The 17,913-nt window shown below is 39.7% G+C and overlaps 2 protein-coding genes across 6 annotated transcripts; one reads left to right on the top strand and one right to left on the bottom strand.

Moving 5' to 3' along the window:
• Positions 1 to 55: 55 nt before the first annotated feature.
• On the bottom strand, positions 56 to 7,069 carry bend7 (BEN domain containing 7). 3 transcript variants are annotated; one of them, XM_044035425.1, is made up of 10 exons: positions 6,791 to 7,069; positions 4,395 to 4,475; positions 3,962 to 4,324; positions 2,411 to 2,527; positions 1,987 to 2,330; positions 1,223 to 1,324; positions 979 to 1,096; positions 778 to 891; positions 568 to 609; positions 56 to 243 (listed from the first exon to the last, which is right to left on the bottom strand). In XM_044035425.1, the coding sequence occupies exons 1-10, from the start codon at positions 6,852 to 6,854 to the stop codon at positions 188 to 190; spliced, it is 1,401 nt and encodes a 466-aa protein (XP_043891360.1). In that variant the 5' UTR covers positions 6,855 to 7,069; the 3' UTR covers positions 56 to 187. The 3 variants fall into 3 exon arrangements, with proteins under 3 accessions (XP_043891360.1, XP_043891358.1, XP_043891359.1); XM_044035423.1 differs by having other exon boundaries at positions 178 to 609; XM_044035424.1 differs by having other exon boundaries at positions 178 to 609; positions 3,962 to 4,321.
• A 1,677-nt stretch (positions 7,070 to 8,746) lies between these two features.
• prpf18 (PRP18 pre-mRNA processing factor 18 homolog (yeast)) lies at positions 8,747 to 17,662 on the top strand. 3 transcript variants are annotated; one of them, XM_044036737.1, is made up of 11 exons: positions 8,747 to 8,928; positions 9,493 to 9,570; positions 9,794 to 9,797; positions 10,914 to 11,041; positions 11,195 to 11,308; positions 11,619 to 11,765; positions 13,790 to 13,858; positions 14,773 to 14,913; positions 15,010 to 15,081; positions 15,188 to 15,343; positions 17,258 to 17,662. In XM_044036737.1, the coding sequence occupies exons 1-11, from the start codon at positions 8,863 to 8,865 to the stop codon at positions 17,336 to 17,338; spliced, it is 1,056 nt and encodes a 351-aa protein (XP_043892672.1). In that variant the 5' UTR covers positions 8,747 to 8,862; the 3' UTR covers positions 17,339 to 17,662. The 3 variants fall into 3 exon arrangements, with proteins under 3 accessions (XP_043892672.1, XP_043892669.1, XP_043892670.1); XM_044036734.1 differs by having other exon boundaries at positions 9,771 to 9,797; positions 10,940 to 11,041; XM_044036735.1 differs by lacking the exon at positions 9,794 to 9,797 and having other exon boundaries at positions 10,940 to 11,041.
• The last annotated feature ends 251 nt before the right edge of the window (positions 17,663 to 17,913 follow it).

Raw genomic sequence — 17,913 nt, 5'->3', positions numbered from 1 at the left:
ATAAATCATCACATTCGCTAAAGCTGGAGTGTGTGAGTGTGTGTGTGTGTGTGTGTGTATATCATCCAGCATCTTCCTCTTCATCTGGTTGCTTTTTTTTACCCTTTATATTCATAACATAACGGTTAACAAATGCAAAGGAAAGATCTAAAATGAAACATCGAAACAAATCAAATGATGAGGACAATCATGTTGTGCTCACTGCTGTCGCTTCCACTGTTGTGGGCTTCTTATAGTCGCAGCCTGTAAAACAAAGATATGAAAAACAGTGAACAGTGTTCTGTTCTCACATCTGATGAGGACATTTGTCTGAGTTTTCTCAAAGAGGAAAGTGAAAGATGGTATATGTGCCACGCGGTGGAAAGATAATTAGCTGACATTTTGGGAAGTGCGCAAGAACGTTAAATGTCACAGTGGCAGCTTGACAAAGACATATGAGTTAATAAGCGCGTCAGGTCGCAGATGAATTGGTGAAATAGGAAAGGAGCAAAGAAAGACAGATACATGTATACAACTGCATAAATGAGCAGACTAGCATGTGTGTGTGTGTGTGTGTGTGTTTCATACTTGTTGATGGTCCATTTAAGGGTTCGTCTGAATCGGCAGCATCTGAGGAGTCAAATGAGTGTGAAATTTCACCTTGCATTTTGTGCGCTGGTACACTTTATAATAAGAAGAACACTATTTTATATCCCCAACTCATAAATCATGGGGTAATATACAGTACAAATGACTGCAAGAAAAGCATAGCAGGCAGCGTCCATAGAAGTACGGCACCTCTTTTCAGCCTCCTCCTGGCAAGCTTAATTTGATCTTGAAGGATCTGCACCCAGTCTCGTGGCCCTGGCAACTTTTCTATTCTGTGTTCAGTGCAGTATTTCTCTGTAAAAACTAAACGGAGTTCACACAACTATATTAATACTCTGTAATGATTGTTGTTCTACTACAAAGCTAATGACTCAATCTGTAAAACTTTACCTTTAATGGCACCTACAATGTTCTGGTCCAAGCCCTTACGGTTGTCATTGAGTCCTCTCTTTCTTTTACCATTTGGCAGGGAGTTAGCCAGGGTAGCATCATCAAAGAAGGCACACACCTACACAATTATAAGTAATTATATCATATATTATAAGTATACAGTAATTGTCAGAAACAAAAGCAAATATCAAGTGGTGCAAACATGACTGTTGTGTTTTGGTTCTTCCGGAATGTAGACACGCACCAGTTTGCGGAACAACAGGCTCCCAGATCGTGTGTAGTTGATGAGGATGGAGTCCAGCTGAGTTTTTGAGATAAACACGTCATAATCTTTGGCAAGACGAACCTCAGAAAGGAAACAAAAACACAGTATGAATTATAACCTCCAGAAATAATACATAATAATACAATACATTCCACGTGAAGGGAAAAGAACATGCTGCTCAACAAAAGACATCATTTTTCATCATTTTGTAAATATCATCGCAAGGAAATTGAAGTCCAGGTACTAATCCTCAGTATCTGTATCGAGACAGGTTTTCAGCCCAGAGATGAAGAAGCCTCTTGGGAATCAGAAATCAAGTTAGTCCAGATGCCAACAGCTAACAACTGAAGATGAATATGATCTGGATTCTGGATGACCGAGGACCTTCACAGACACATTGCAAGAAAATATACTCTTTTAAAACTATGACTTGAGTGGTCAGAGGACACAATAGTTCTCAGAAATGACAACTGATAAAATGTCTATGCAGCTGAAATAAAATAAGAGTCAAACAGGTTTAAGAAAAACCCTTTCTTATAATAGAAACCTTTTATTTTATGTCTTTACAAAAATAGTACAATGTGTAATTTATATGTTTTTAAGACATAATTTAGGCTGAATTAAATACAGGAAAGGAAACACACCAATTCATGTGTGACTGAATAAGTCCAGACCCTAATAAAATCAAGTTCAAAATGAAGCAACATACTGTACACGTCCATGTAAGCTAACGTGCAGATTACCTCTAATGACTGTGGTTCCCTCAGTTGGTTCAGTGGACGACTCTGTGAGTGGTTCAGAGGAACTGAATTATTCTGAGGTGGCGCCACAGAAACCTCAGAGGAGACGGGATGACTGGTGGCTGTGGAGGAGTCTTGCTCTTTCTCACATTCCTCCCTCTTTCCACTTTCTGCAGGTGTAGCTATGAGCGGTGATGCCTCCAGAGAGCTAAGAGCAGCTCTTCGAGTACTTGGCACACCCAGTGGTGCCATTTTATAAAATGGCCTCCACTTACGTGGCCTACAACAAGGAGCTGGTCCTGGACCAAGACGAGGTTGGCATGGTGATGCTGCCTGCTCCTGTCTTTCTAATGATGCCAGAAAAAAGACATTAGTACATTTTATTGTCTTGTTTTTTTTCTTTCTAATTTTCTCTCAGTCCACTGACCTTTTTGAGCATGCATCATCCTCCTCACGGTTCGCAGTTCCTGCAAAATAGCCTGCAAGGTGCCCTTACAATTACACATACAGCAGGGGGTTTCTGGCACGGCAGGAGATACTGCGTCTGCAGGAAAATCAGTAGTGTATTGGTCAGTGACTGGCATGCAATGTGTCAACGCATTGTGCAGCATAAATGTGTGTTTAAAGATCCAGTGTGTAACATTGACTTCCTTTTGCACACATTCAATATACTACCCATATGTATGTTTGTGTAAGTGCATAATGATTATGGCGCTTTTACATTATCAGTTCTAGAACTACTTGACTCTACTCGACTTGACTCCATTCGGTTTGGTAACACACGTCATTTTCCATTACTTCGTTACCTCCTCATTGCATGGCTGTGCAAAACTGCCGTGACCTTTTTAATATGCGACACAAACAAGTGACGGGCAAAAGCAGTTCTTTTTCAGCATTTGTTCATAGAATCGAATAGAAGAGTGCTTCCTGTTGCCAGCTTTTAGCAGTGCCGTCGCTAAATACACCGGACTCCTCTGTTAAATATTGAGTCTTTAAAACAGATCTAGAGTTCAGCATTGTTTGGTTTGATTCTTGTGTCAAACTCGTGATTCTTCCAGTGATGACCAATCAGTGGCTGGCAGTCTGTTGACGTCACATTTTAGTATCGACTCAGCTCGCTTGGAACCTCACCAGAGCAGGTACCAAAAAAAGCACTAGGTACCAGCTACTGTCGAGTAGGGTCGGCTGAGTTAGTGCTAGAACTGTAAAAAGGAAACGCGTCATTAGAATAAGTGTCATGCTCTGCCTTCATCTCCACCTGTGTCTCCCCCTTTCGCTCCTGCATTCATCTCTCCATGCAATCAGTTCACCTTCGCTTCCTGCAATATTCCATCTCGTCTGTTAACCCATTGTTAAAGGCAGTTTAACAGTTTATGAATGAATGGGTTAACAGACGAGATGGAATATTGCAGTCTTCGCCAGCGTGCTCTTGAGTGCAGCACCCACTGTAACAATAAGCCTTGTACAGTATACGTACTGAAGACAAGGGCCTTGCTTTACAGAGGTCGACAAACCAAAACAGGCATTTCACATTTCAGAATTAGAATTGGTAATTTTTGCACACACACCAATTAGTGATTGTCCTCTGCATTTAACCCATCCTTATTACACACCAGAGGTGAACCCACACAAGCCGAGAGCAGGAGCTGTGTGCGGCACTTATCTGCGCGTGGGGAGCGATGTGGGATTGGGGGCCTTGCTCAGGGGCACCCCAGCCCTACACCCATCCCAGCATCCTTCCAGTTACAAGCCACATTAGTGGCACTAGTTATGACACATTAGGACCTTTAATTCACCCCTCTTCCCCATTCTGATGCTCTGTTCTAGAGCAAGTCTACATGCTGATGTGTCCCTGAGTTTTCTGGCTGCATGTAGTCAGCCTTAACAAGGAAACAGCCCCGATGTTCAGTACTACACAAGATCTATTTGAAACAGGTTTTTTTCATATTTGCTTATCACATGTGCTCCACCACTCTACCTTCAGCTTCATTGACTTTGAGTAGATTAAGTAGATCCTTGTCGTTGTGGATCCTCAGGGCTTTGGAGTGGGTGCTGTACTGGTCACAGACTGGGCCTTTAGGGGTGGTGGTGGATGCAGATGAAGGTGAAGCCCCGAGATCTCCTGCACAGTCCCAGCTGTTGCTCTGATGATCCTCTGATCCGAGAAACAAAGGTGCGGACTGATGTTCCGATTCCCGACATCCATCCTGGGGCTCCTTTGTTCCACCATCCTGCTCGGCTCCAGCACGCTGATACACCCTGCTGCTCTTGTCCCTCAGAAGCCTCATCATCCCTGTGATTTGTCTCTTGATCTCCACGCCCTCATCCCCCAGCCAAACTACTGTGAGAGAGAGAGATGAGTGGAATCAATCTGTTATGGTTCTACCATTAATCCTCACAGTGGCACATACCATCAGGCACAGCAGCAGCAACCTTAGGCTCTCCGTTGGCATCTTTACCGCTGGAATTCATCATATATGAAGGGTCATAATCTGCATTAAAAAAGAGGGGTGTTGTGCCATTAAATAGTCGAATAACACTGATTAAAGTAGAAGAAACGCTTGGAGAGCGAAAACCTCCACCAAAGCTACTCGGAAACGTGTATATATACATATATATATATATATATATATGTATAATTATATGTATCTCTATATATATAGATATATAGAGATATATATCTCTATATATCTGAGTTGACCACCAAAATGTAATAATTTGTTTCATGGGGCCTAACCTTTCATAACCAGAAAACTTTACTTTTTGAGTTATGCTGCTCTACATCAGACAAACAGACAGAGAAAAACATTGGTGGAGGTAATAATATGCAGGTAAAATGGGGCCAGTGTATCCCCATTTGGTCTGGGGTTCCAGTGGTTCTCAAAATGTTTATACCACCTGAGTAAATAATGCTTGCTTGAAGTAATACAGTGGTGTATATAGGCCGAGCAACAGATTAATTCCCAATAAGATCATTTGCTTAGTCGGTGTTCAGATGCTGTGTGAACATTATATCTCAGTTTAAAGACCTTGTTATTTTAAATGGGAGACTTGGACTGCAGTGTAAAGCCATTCTCAGTGGGGTTAATGTCTGGACTCGATGATGACCAATCCATGTGCAAAAATGATGACTCATGCTTACTAAAATCTTCTTTCACAGTTTGAGCCCAGCGAAAAACCTGGTACTGCGGTACATTTAATTTATGTCACCTCATTTCTTTGGGTACGTAACGCTGTTAAACCTGATGAACATGATCCCACAGGTTTGTACAGTCAGCAGTGAGACAAATATTAGAATATATGACTGTTTTTTTTTGGGTCTGGGTTGGTATATTGATGTTCTGATAAAGCTGTAGTGACAGTGAGTTGTTTTTTTCTGTGCGAGTCAATACTTAACAAGCCGTATTAAGGAATTCTGTGTTTTTGAATTTATTTCACAACTTCATAGAATTTCTTTCTATACTCATAAGAAATTGAACACTAAATATTTTGACATTTCTCTCTTCAATTTATTACACATTTGTGAAAAAAAAGTGTTACCTTTACTACTTTTTCATATAAAGCTTGTAGTTGCAGAGATAAATCAAGTTCCATTCTCTACATGATGCTCTGCATCAGAAGTCCTCTTTGCTATATTCCTACTGGGAATACTTGTCTGGCTTGTTTTTAAACTGTTCAAATATGAAGTAACACTTAACAAAGGATAATTGTTTCTTTCTGTGTGTGTCAATATTTTTCCAATATGCATTCAGGAACTTCAGGAAGCTGACAACACTGGGAATTTCGTTGGGAGTGACCAGGATGGACAGGATTACCTAAGCGGATAAATATCTATGTATTGAACGTGGATGGAGCATCTCTTAACGTAGCTTTCTCCACCATTATCCCACTGTAAACTGCCTCTGTAAACAGCCAGGTAACTTCTGCCCAAGTTTCACAAACCTTACTGTACAGCGCCTTCATTTGTTAATTAAAATATCGACATTTACTGGCATATTGATTATCATATTGGACGATATTTTTACCAACCCCTAATCCACTGTGGTGACCCTTAAAGGGAGAAGCCCAAATAATAAGACATTCAGTGTTCAAACTGAATTGTCCACTTGATTCATCTGTAAATGTCGTCATGTTGGTCCCATCCATAATTAGGTTACTGCTCATTACCAGTCACAGCTATGATGAAGACACTGGTACAGATTTAGTGTTTAAATGCAGTGCATTTTACATTAACTTTTTGTGCCATATGAAGCTTTTTATGAATCATGCAGGATTTTTATTTTCCTGAGTCCTGGATTAAACTGAATATGTTATAGCGAACCACATTTGCGAGATGATCGCAGAAAGTGTGCCTTTGCATCTTCATGTTGATGTGTACAGGGACAGTGATGTCATGCAGAGCACCCCCCTCCCCCATCCCATGTAGAAACCACCACCTGTAGGTTTAGTATGAAGTAGAGAAAGAGAGTGTGGAGCTTTAAAGTGATCCAGAACAGCTGCTTGTTTTGTGATTTATTTTTTCCCTTTTGCATTTTCAGCTATGATTACTTGCTTAATTGAATCTTTTATTTTTTAAAAAAATGAAATTGGACTGTGCTCTGTTTCGAGAAATGTCCATAAAGGTGTGTCAGTGTTTGAATCTTGAGCCGCTGGTTATAATGGAGACTGTTGTTGGTCATTTGTCGCTGACAGTGTCGTCGGCGTGAGTTGACACAGCGCCAGACACAAACCCAGACACAGACACGGACGCGCGTCTGTCACGGTCTTCATCTTTCATCCAGCAGCAGCATCAGCAGCAACAGCCTACCTTCATCCGTGACCAGTTTAAAGCTCCGTGACTTCCTTCTACTCTTCCTTTCGCCACACTCCATCTCTCCAGCGGGGTTATAATCCAAGAAGACGCGCAGACGAAAATCCCTTTAAACAGATCCACTCAGTTAAATCTCTGTCCGCCTTATTGAGCAGTTAAATTTCTCCTCAGCCTGCGCTAAAATCATCCGCACATTGCCACCTTGTTACGCTGAGCCTGGCCTGATAAACGCTGCTGTTACATCTATTATCCTTTTCCCAACACGGCGTGGTTCCTCCCTTATGCCATGCAAATAAATTAATGACTTTAATATTGAAAAATCCTCACATATCCCCGTGCGCCACCTGATGGTAACATTCCCATGAAAAGGTCGAGACAAGACATTTGAGTTCAGATGAAAGAGACATTTTCACAAAAGCACGAACTGGAAACACTTTCCATACACATTCCCAAATTATGATCATGAATATTGTTCATTTGTACTGTTGTTGTAGATTTCTATAGATTTAGAAATTACTGAATTACCACACATTTAACTATTGATGAGAGAGACACTTGGTTGTCAAATCAGTCTCTCTTATAACAAACAGGGTGTGAACAGTGAAGATGGACATATCTATATGTAACGTGGGAAAACATGGTCTCCCTTCAATCATGCTCTCACTTAGAGCAGACAGACAGACAGACAGACAGACAGATAGACAGAACCGGAAAATATCTTGAGTAGAATAAACTAGGGTCTGACCAGGGCCCGTCTGTGTCTTGAGTTTGCATGTTCTCCGTGTGTGCACATGGGTTTTCACCACGCTCATGTTTCCTCCAGCTCTCCATAAACATGCAGAGGATAATTGCACATTCTGAATTGGAGATATCGAACCATCGCTTCATATCATGTTATCATGAAAACATAGCCCTCAACCTCCTCTGCCAGTATATGTTTAGTGTTTTAATTACAGTTGTCCACATTATTATGAACCCAATTTTTGATATTCATTCATTCATTCTTTCATCTTCCAACGCTTTATCCTCCATGAGGGTCATGGGGCCAATCCCAGCTGACATAGGGTGACCTGTCCAGGGTGTATCTCGTCTTTTGCTCTATGTCAGCTGGGATTGGCACCAGCGCCCCTTGACCCTCATGTGGAGGATAAAGTAGTAGACAATGTATGAATGAATGAATGAAGAATAAACTACTGAATGCAATGAATGGGTCCTCACACCCCCATACATGTCAGGGTGTGGAGTGACTGCAGCAGACATTGCATGGCTCTATAGAGACGCCTGAATACGTACTTCCCTTTGTCATTAGGTGGTACACTGGCTTTGGACATTATCATCGGGGATAGATAAAAAAATGATTAAAAAGAATGGCAGCAGGGTGGAAGCCTGCTGTGTAGTGAAGGTGGATACAATAGGACCTTTGCACTTTAGAAAAAAACATGTAAAATATAAAAGAAGACATATTTCACAGCAATACATAGAATAAGAATAAAATGCCATATACAAGGACATACTGTACACAGCTATATGGAACTGACAATATAGGATAACATTCGTGAATGCAACATTAATATTTCGTCAGAGTCCAGTCTGCAGTGATTTACCGACTTTGATGAAACTTCAACAGTGAAACCTCAAACTTTGGAAACACATTTTTTTCATTTTAAATAAATGTCCACTTTGTATCAGACAACTATACAAAATATATCTTACTTCAGTTTACACAACTTTCACTGGCGATTTGATAGCTTTTTGAAAGCAGAAATTATATTCTAATTCACTGGGGCAGTCCACTCAACATTCTCGGCAGGTTGTAAGCTCCGAGGTGTAATGCTGCCCTCCACAGTTCGAAGTTCTTAATCACAGTTCCAAGTCAATCGTTTAACCCAAGTATGTTCAATTGACCAAAAGAAACCACTTAGCACTCTTATACTGAAAGGAGTGTTGGGTGAACTTCCTGTTTTGGTACTTCCGGTTTAAACTTCAAAGCTCGCTGCGCCACGCTAATATTTTGGATAAGGCATTATTTGCCGAAATAAACAACTGTAGAAAAATATCGGCGCCCTGGAATGGATATACTTAAAGCTGAAATAGCCAGAAAGAGGAAGCTGCTCGAAGAGAAACAGCTTGTTGACGTAAGTTGCTGATTAAGTTGTTTGTTTTGTTAGCGTGCTGCTAACCGAATAGCCAATGTTGACTAGAGCTATCTGAGTTCAGACAACGTTCTTTTATAATAATGGTATTAACACGTTTCAACATGGGAATCTGTAAATTACTGAACTTAACAGACAACATAAGACGCGACAAACAAAATTATCTGTGTGATGTAGCATAGTACAGGCGATAGCCGACCGTCACGAAGGCTCATATTAGTGCTAACTTTGGTGATTCTATGAATTTGTGTTTGGTATACTTGTGTTTGTGTGGATATACATATTTATACAGGTCAAATTCACACAGTATTATGTGTCAATTCAATAATAATACTAATAAAATAACCACGCATTATTGTTTCCACGCATGTTGAGCTGTCCTGGAGTGACGTAAGAGGAAAACAAAAAAGAAGAACCCTTTTGTTTATTATCCTAAATATTATTATTATTATTATTGTTATTATCCTAAGCACTTCAGAAGGTCACTCTGTATTTATTTTAGGAAGGCACTCATAGATGTTTAATAATGCAATTATCTCTTCCCAGGAAAACAAAAAGTTCTTCAAAAGGGGCGATCTTGCTCGCAAGGAACAAGAGGATTACTTCAGAAGATGTGGATATAAGGTTGATACCACTTTTTGTCTCTTGCTTTATCTCAAAAGGTCACACCTATGACACTTCACTGATTTTCTTCAGTCCAATTTCTTCTGTAAATAAATAGCCAGAAAAACAAAGGTTGATGGCATTGATGCCCTAGTGCACATTCATGTTTGTGTTTACTATGCTGTTTTCTCCCAAACTGCCTCTGCTGCCTGCATCTGTAGGTTCAGAGAGAGACTCCCGAGAGCCAGGTATGGGATTGCACAGCGCAATTAGCTAACAGGGTGCATGACAAAGGAATAAAATGAACCGTGTCCTAAAAGCTTCTGCTTCTTTGGCCTGTTTTTCGAAAGGATAAAAGCAGAAATGACCCGGGGGAGGCAACTTTACTGGTTGTTAGACATAACCTTATGAGGATGAAGTTAATCAATCTGCTACATACCTATTTGACATCAATTAATCTCTGCTGACAATTATTGATAAATTGGTCCTGCTCTAGGTCATTTCGGAAAAGTATAATTTTTGGTTTTAAAATTGTTATTTAATCATACAAGTATTTGTTGTCAGAGTTGCATAAGCAATGAGCATTTCTTTTGGTACAAAAATTCACTTACATTTCCTGAACCACCTCATTTGTCCTGTACTGGTTATGTCTTACAAACTGTTTACAAAGTCAGCAACAGGTATTTGTCAGAAAGCAAGGTTACAAAGAAAGGAAGCAGTAAAGTCAGACTGGAACACAGCAACAGTGTGGATTACAGCATGGGTACCGGACTGAAATGTTAAAAAACGGCTTAATTTTTTGTCCAATTATGAGTTTTTTTCTAGTTTTGTTTCATTAAATTAACAGCTGTCCTACGGATAAATCCATTCCTGTTCTTTGCTAAAGACTTAAAATGTCAGACTTAATACGATCAGTTTACTGTGTTTATTTGAGGATGGGCTGTTGTTTCTGTGGCAGGCTTCTGTCATCACTTTGTTTGTTCTGTTACATTGTGCTGCATGAAGCACAATCTAACGGTGCAAGGATGCATGTGCCTATGAAAGCATGACCTGGTAGCATACTTTATTTTTCTTTGTTTCAAACAAAGTAGTGTTTTGGGTTTCAGATGCAGTGCAGTAACACTCAAATTCCACTAAATGAATATTATGAAATTAGAGTAACATTCAGCACGCTTGCTTTCACTGGTAAGTTACTTAGTGACCTGTCTTTATTCAGGTAAGATATGGAATGCACACTTAAGGTATCACTTTACATAATGCAAGTGGTATTTGTTTTTTTCTATTTTTTGCTTTGGCATAGAATGACAAATGTTTTAATGTAAAGTGGACCTTATATTACCTATAAAACTGTCCATTAATGCCAGTAAATGTGTTTCCTCTCTCCCGGAAGATTGAAAATGCGGAGGAAGATGAGCCATCCACCTCAGCCACTCCAGTGTTAGAACTGGAACTAACTGAAGAGAAGCTGCCAATGACTCTGTCACGACAGGAGGTGAGTCAATATGTGTGATTTTGCTAGAGGGATGCCGTTCACTGACCCTGTTGGGTCAAAGAAAGTAAAATTGTTTTTAATCTCAGTGTGACTTTCTAGTAAAATTGTGATTGAGAAGATTTCCATACTACTTGAGTCTTTTACTGTGTTTAGGTAATACGACGACTTCGAGAAAGAGGTGAACCAATTCGACTTTTTGGAGAATCTGACTATGATGCCTTCCAAAGACTTAGGAAGATTGAGATTCTGACCCCAGAAGTAAACAAGGTAAGAGTGGGGTGGAACGAAGTTTGCAGAGCGGAACACAAATTAACACTGAATTCACTTCACCAGGAAAATTGCACATCATCACCACTAACACATTTCTCAATATAGCCCTGATATAATCTGTCACCACTAACAATATGATCAGACTTGTTAATCGTTGGTGCTATTCATGTGTTTGTGAGTTGTGTTTTGTGGCTGCTAAATTGTGTCATGCGGTAATTTTTTTGAAATCCTAATTTGGATTTTGCAACATTTCGATGACTGTTCACTCTTTCTCCACCTGGAATTTACTGCTGTCCCTTTTTTTTAGGGTTTGAGGAACGACCTGAAAGCAGCCATGGACAAGATTGACCAGCAGTACCTGAATGAGATAGTTGGAGGAACAGAGTCAGGAGAAGTGGACACACAGCACGACCTTAAAGTACACGAAGAAAACACCACTATAGAAGAACTGGAGGTACATTTCTCTGATAACTTAATATCATGACTTTTGGTCACATTAAATATTAGGGGTTAACACTTCAAATCCCATCATACAATTATACGGCTCCTCCCCCAGATAATTAGATGCCATTCTGATGTATTTTAAGTAATAGTCATTTTTTAAGTGAACAAAAACAATTGACTCAATAGCTTATTCAGAGACAGGTTCAATAATAAGTCCTCATTTTACTAGTCCATATCCATCAGCATGTTTTTTAAACCTGCACCCTTCATCACTCACATCAGCAATTCAACTCTCTCCAGTGTCCCTACATGCTGACCCTGCCTCTGACTCACTCTGACTCAAGAGATGATGGAGATGATTAGGTCTAGTTTCATTAGTCCGACTGTAGTTTCTGTGCGGCAAATACTGAAGCACTGGGCATTAAAAGACTTTTAAAATACTAAACTGCCCTGACGATTCACTTGCTGTAGCAATTTTCTGTTATGCTTAAGACCTGGACTAGTGAATGCCCATACCACTTTTCAGTGGTATAGGCATTCTCCTTACAATCAAGGGGAATGGATTTATAGTAAAGCAATACAAACAACGCTGGGTGGAGAGACTGATCAAGCACTAATATTTTACATGGTAAATGCAAGGTGGTCCGAAAGAATAATTCTGAAATTTGGGACACACACGTCCCTCCCCAATATAATGGACACAACACCTATGGTTGTGTAAAGTAGCAGGTGCATGAGAGAGCTGGTTGACTTCAGTTTGTCTGTGACAGAGTTTCATATTTTGGCTCCAGAGTGTTTTACTGATCCTCTAAATCCTTCATTGTCCATCACAGAAAATGGCTGGTCTTGGATTTACATCGTCTAATACTTCACTGATGCAGCCCTCGCTCTGTTATGGGGAAGTGGGATAAAGGGATTGTAAATGCTATATTCAGGGTGATGGTTTGCCAAGTTTCCTCTCATATTACTCGTATTCCCAGGTCACTGTAGTCTGGCAGTCCGTTTTTCCATCGCCTTTGCTCCATTCTCATTTTTTCACACAGGGAAACCAAAATGCTTCCACACATGAGATTTAACATGATTTCAAAAACTTCAAGTCACCTTACATCTATGCTTGTTTTCCCTGGCGTCTTCCATTTTTGCTATAATAGATCTGTAGAGACAATGAGCCGAGTGATGGACACGCATGAGACGACCAGCTTTGTGGTTCAATTTTCTCTCCTCTGATTCACTACAAAACCACTGTTTTTGCCCAGAAGACGTATCACCCGATATGTCATCGACAACAGCAACATGTCTGTTCTCGCCATATTGTGAACTTGAAGTCCCACCCACAGATCAGTCTGTGACATTCTAATAAGATAGTAAAATAAAATACAATAGCTAACAGTGCTATACAGCAGCACTAATACATCGAGCAAGTTCACTGTATTTTTTGTTCCTTTCACCTCAGGGTGGCAGCACAGTCATACACCTGTGGACATGGTTTTATTTAGTTGTAAATTCAGGGTTTTTTTTTTATCAGTAAAAGGTAAACTGACAACAGACACAGAGGTTTTAAGTCAACTGTGAAGCCTGCTGCTTTCAAGAGCAGTGGTTGAGTTCAATCTGAAGAGTCATTACAAAACTCAGCATAATTCATCGCCCACTACATTAAACTGTAGTGTCTTGTCGAGTTGTGCAGGAAGCCGCCGCTAATTCCTGACCTATTTTAGCGGAATTTTAAGTTTCCCTAAAAATATGAGCTCTTAGGAAAAATACTTTGGTTGTTTGTGAACATGTATAAACAAATGTATTTATGTCACATAACCGGAATCTCTGTGGGAACCTCTGTACCAACATCAGTCAATGTTCTGCTCATGTCCAAATATGGGCATAGATATGTGATGTTTTGCTCAAACCTCTAAATTTGAAAGCTCTGCCTTGGAGTGAAATTGTGTATGCAGTTATTTTTAGTAATCTGTTCCCTGTTTTACAGCATCTGTCAGTGAAGGTAGTGGTTGATTTTGTCTTTAATGTTTGAACTCTCTTTAGGCTCTGGGTAAAACCCTGGGAACAGGAGATGACAATTGGGACCAGGACGTCATTGACAAGTTTTTGAGGGTAAGACAAAAAAGGTCACACTTTATATTAAAGAACACATATTCCCCATTAACTAGGTGCTTACTAACATGCATAAATAGCATACTAGCCCTTTATTAGTAATTATTAAGCATGTATTAACACCTTATTCTACATAACCTTATTCTGCCTCCTATTACGACATGAATTAAGATTTTTCCTGATGAAGGTGTTAGTACGTGCTTAATAATTGTAATAATGGTGAATAGGTCTTCCTTAATATAGAGTGTTACCCCAAAAAAATGTAAGTAAATAATTGCTATCAATTAAACATAGAAATGTAACGGTATTTTCAAGATGGAACATTTACGGTGATACATAACATTATTAAAGCCACAAGTTAAAGCTGCAGTGTGTCATTTTTACCATTTGTGTTGTTAATATTGTTCTGCATCTGTCTGGTCTTTGTGAACAGAAATAGAATAACGTATCATTTGAATGCTGCATCCTTCATCTGTAAACAGGCTCTGTCAAACAACACTATTAGACCTGAGTGAGGGAGTGTTTGAGTATATACAGCAGCAGGGCAGGGGCGGGTGGGGACAAGAGAGATTTATTCCGTCAAACTGCCGAACGACGGGGGGGTTTTAAACAGTAGAATTCACTTCTGAAACTTTATTATGGGCACTTATTTATGTTTTCAGTCATGCTCCAATGTGTTTGCATCTCTGACTTCCTGTGTGCAGCGTAGGAATGTCCCCAGGTCACATGACATCAAACTCTGCTATACTGAGAGTGGTTTGGCGTTAAGAGACTTAATTAGCATTGTGTGAACTCGTTTGACAGTGGTTTCAATCTAAACATTTGTATATTTTTATACACGCTGCAGCTTTGAGAAAAGACTCTGTCTAATGTCGGTGACATTTCAATTTTGAGTAATATTTTCTTATTTTTAGTTTCTGCTCGGTGTTTGGGCCAAGGATCTGAACAGCAGAGAGGACCATGTGAAGCGCGGTGTTCAGGGCAAACTGGCCAGTGCAACACACTCACAGACGGAGTCGTACCTCAAACCTCTCTTCAGGAAACTCAGGAAGAAGGTATCTATTTTTAAAAGCTGGACGATGTGTCTTTTTTCTCTCTCTCTCTCTTTTTGCTCAAAACTTTTGATGCATAATTGTTTTGATCTCTTTCAGAGTTTACCAGGTGACATCAAAGAGTCAATCACCGACATTATTAAATTCATGTTGGAGAGAGAATATGTCAAGGTTTGTCAAACGATCCATGAACACTGATTTTGTTTCCTGTAGGAACTTTTAGTGTGACTAATCTACTGCCACGTTTTGTAACCAAAATGTCTCATTTCTCTTAAAGGCGAATGACGCTTACCTGCAGATGGCCATTGGAAATGCTCCCTGGCCAATTGGTGTGACCATGGTGGGCATCCACGCCCGTACGGGGCGAGAAAAGATTTTCTCCAAACACGTGGCGCACGTTCTCAACGATGAAACGCAAAGGAAATACATTCAGGTGAGATTTTCACACTGTTCATCACAGTTGTTTTCATCAGTCCTTCCTCATACTCATGTATGTAATAATGATTGGTATATATGTCATATATGATGATCATATACATGCGCCAGCTTTTGGCTGCCTGAAATCTTAGTTACAATTAGTTACATTTCATTGACAATTATACAGGATCACGGCTGCCGGCGCCACTGTTTACAAGTGGTTATTGACGGTGTTGTGTGTGAATTATTTCAAGTTACAGTAGACCAACCTCTGTTCAATCTGTCAAAATGACGGACGGCCTTCGGATTCTTCCGTCGTGGTAGAAAAATATCTGTCGATGACGGAGAATTCTCGGTTAATACGACCCCTGTGTTACATTATATGTTAACATTGAGCAAAGAAAAGTTTTGTGTTACACAGTTTTAGTATGTGCTCAAAGTATTCCCGCCTCTTCTCCTGTTATTGGAAGTACTCGGATTATTTAAATCAGAAATATTTTTATTGCAAAGTGTAACATTACGGTAAATTGCATCATGCTGTTGTCAGTGTGTAAGGCTCACCGTATCTGCACGAGTTGGTGATTTAATAAACTGCTGAGGTTTCGGAATGAGCTCAGGTCTGATGATAGCGACAGTAGGTAACACATATCATTTATTTTGAACACAAGAATACAACTAGAGCTGAAACAATTACTTGATAATGATAACGATTACTAAATTAATCGTCAGCTAATCGTTTTGGTTTGTGGACTAAACAAGACATTCGACAAAACATCATCATTTCCAGGTTTGACAAACATATTTTAATGTTTTCTGACATTTTATGAACCAACCGATTACGTGGTTAATCGAGAAAATAATCGACAGATTAATCGGTTACGAATATAAGGTTTAGTTGCAGCTCTAAATACAACTATTATTCAGATTCAGTTGTTTGTCGATGTTTCTACTCTGTCGACAACATCTCATACATTTGAATATTTACATCATCCTACCTAGAGGTGGGTAAAAACAAAATTCACACGCATGGAAAATTCTCTCGAACACTTCAATACAGAAAAATCAGCCGTATGTTATTACAGAGTAAATACACATTCATTTGAGGACTCGCTAAAGAAAACGGAAATACTGTTTAAGTGTACGAACAATTCTCAAAATCAGTGAGAGGACTTGGAGGAGGCGATCACTGCAGCATCACTCTCTGCTCTTTTAATCAGGACAGTGAGACTCTATAATCACACTTAGGATTGTCTCTGTGATTCAATACTTATTACTGTTTTTTTTATAGAAGTAAAAAGCAGAGTGGTAGATTGTGTGCGTGCGTGCGTGTCTTCCACCTCGTCTTTGGAAAGAGAGCCAAAATAAATCCAATGTCTGTTCAAACAAGTGTAGCAGTTTTATTAATTTTCGGGCAAAATAACAATCCAAAACTTCTCTTTTCAAACCTAATCCTACCTGCAAAAAGAAAACGGGAGAAAAGAAAGATGAAACAAAGCAAAGAATCTATTTACTACAGCTTTCAAAATGAACTTAAATACTCACACAGCAACTTATCCAAATCTTCACACACTACGACTAAACTACTTTGAAACTGCAACGACACAGGATTTGTTTGGAAAGGTGAGGAGGACGCCCAGTGTGCAGGTGAGTGAGGGTTTTTCTTCTCTTCAACCTCATGGTGAGCCAATCTCCTTCCAATGAGCCACTCACAGTGTACTCACCTGGTTGCAGAGATCCACCTGAGAGACTCACAGTCTCACACACACACTCACTCTCAAAGGAAACTGGAAATACATGTGCTTAACAAACCCAAAACAGATGTTTTTCAGTGAAAATTCTGATACATCAATTATTGTCTCATAATTGTAGGACGTACCTAAAGATTCCCACCTGTGTCAATGACAGTTGGATTTTGTTTTTCTTCCAACAGGGACTGAAGAGGCTGATGACCATCTGCCAGAAACACTTCACCACTGTTCCGTCAAAGTGTGTAGAGTACAATGCTCTTTAAGTGTCCAGTCCGTCGTGTCATCAGATAATGTTGTGGTTCACTTTTGGATTTTGGGCTTTCTCAAGTGCGGTTGTGGAAGAACAATTGAAGAACGTTCACATTCACGTTTAGAAGAGTTGGATCCATTTTCTACAATTTTCTGTAATATTAAAATAGAAAATGGTTTAATATCATGAGCTACTAAACTGACCTTCCCTTTACATGCTTTCTTTTGGTGTCTTTTTTTTTTTTCATGGTGTGGCAAAGCTAAGCGTTATTTGCAGAGAAAGATCCGCTATGTGTAAGTTTCATTACATCTGAGATATTAAAGTTCTGCTTAGTCTATTTTGTGTGGGTTTGCGTTGTCATGTTTTCAGCAGATAAATCAACCAATCCCTGTATCTGGAGACAACATGTGTGAGAAAATGAAGTTGTGTGCAAAGCAGAGAGAGCTGAAAAATACATTTTCTCGTTCCATTTAAATCGTCCTCTGCAGCTGGACTACATACAAAATCTGACCATTTTAGCCACCACGTTTCTTGACGATGTGTGTGCAGGGAAACCTTTAATAATAAAACATGCACCATGACGCACTT

This window comes from Solea senegalensis, linkage group LG10 (assembly GCF_019176455.1).
Source record: "Solea senegalensis isolate Sse05_10M linkage group LG10, IFAPA_SoseM_1, whole genome shotgun sequence".
In the NCBI taxonomy this organism is placed as follows: domain Eukaryota; kingdom Metazoa; phylum Chordata; class Actinopteri; order Pleuronectiformes; family Soleidae; genus Solea; species Solea senegalensis.
This window is presented reverse-complemented; position numbering and strand designations above follow the sequence as displayed.

Bases quoted from the DNA above. Each gene is read 5' to 3' on its own strand.
- prpf18 (XM_044036737.1), top strand. From the start codon at position 8,863: ATGGATATACTTAAAGCTGAAATAGCCAGAAAGAGGAAGCTGCTCGAA. The intron at 13,859-14,772 runs GTAAGACAAAAA...TCTTATTTTTAG, and splicing joins TCATTGACAAGTTTTTGAGG to TTTCTGCTCGGTGTTTGGGC. The intron at 15,082-15,187 runs GTTTGTCAAACG...TTTCTCTTAAAG, and splicing joins TGGAGAGAGAATATGTCAAG to GCGAATGACGCTTACCTGCA.
- bend7 (XM_044035423.1), bottom strand. From the start codon at position 6,854: ATGGAGTGTGGCGAAAGGAAGAGTAGAAGGAAGTCACGGAGCTTTAAA. The intron at 2,528-3,961 runs GTAGAGTGGTGG...ATTTTCCTGCAG, and splicing joins CAAAGTCAATGAAGCTGAAG to ACGCAGTATCTCCTGCCGTG. The intron at 2,331-2,410 runs GTCAGTGGACTG...TGGCATCATTAG, and splicing joins GATGATGCATGCTCAAAAAG to AAAGACAGGAGCAGGCAGCA.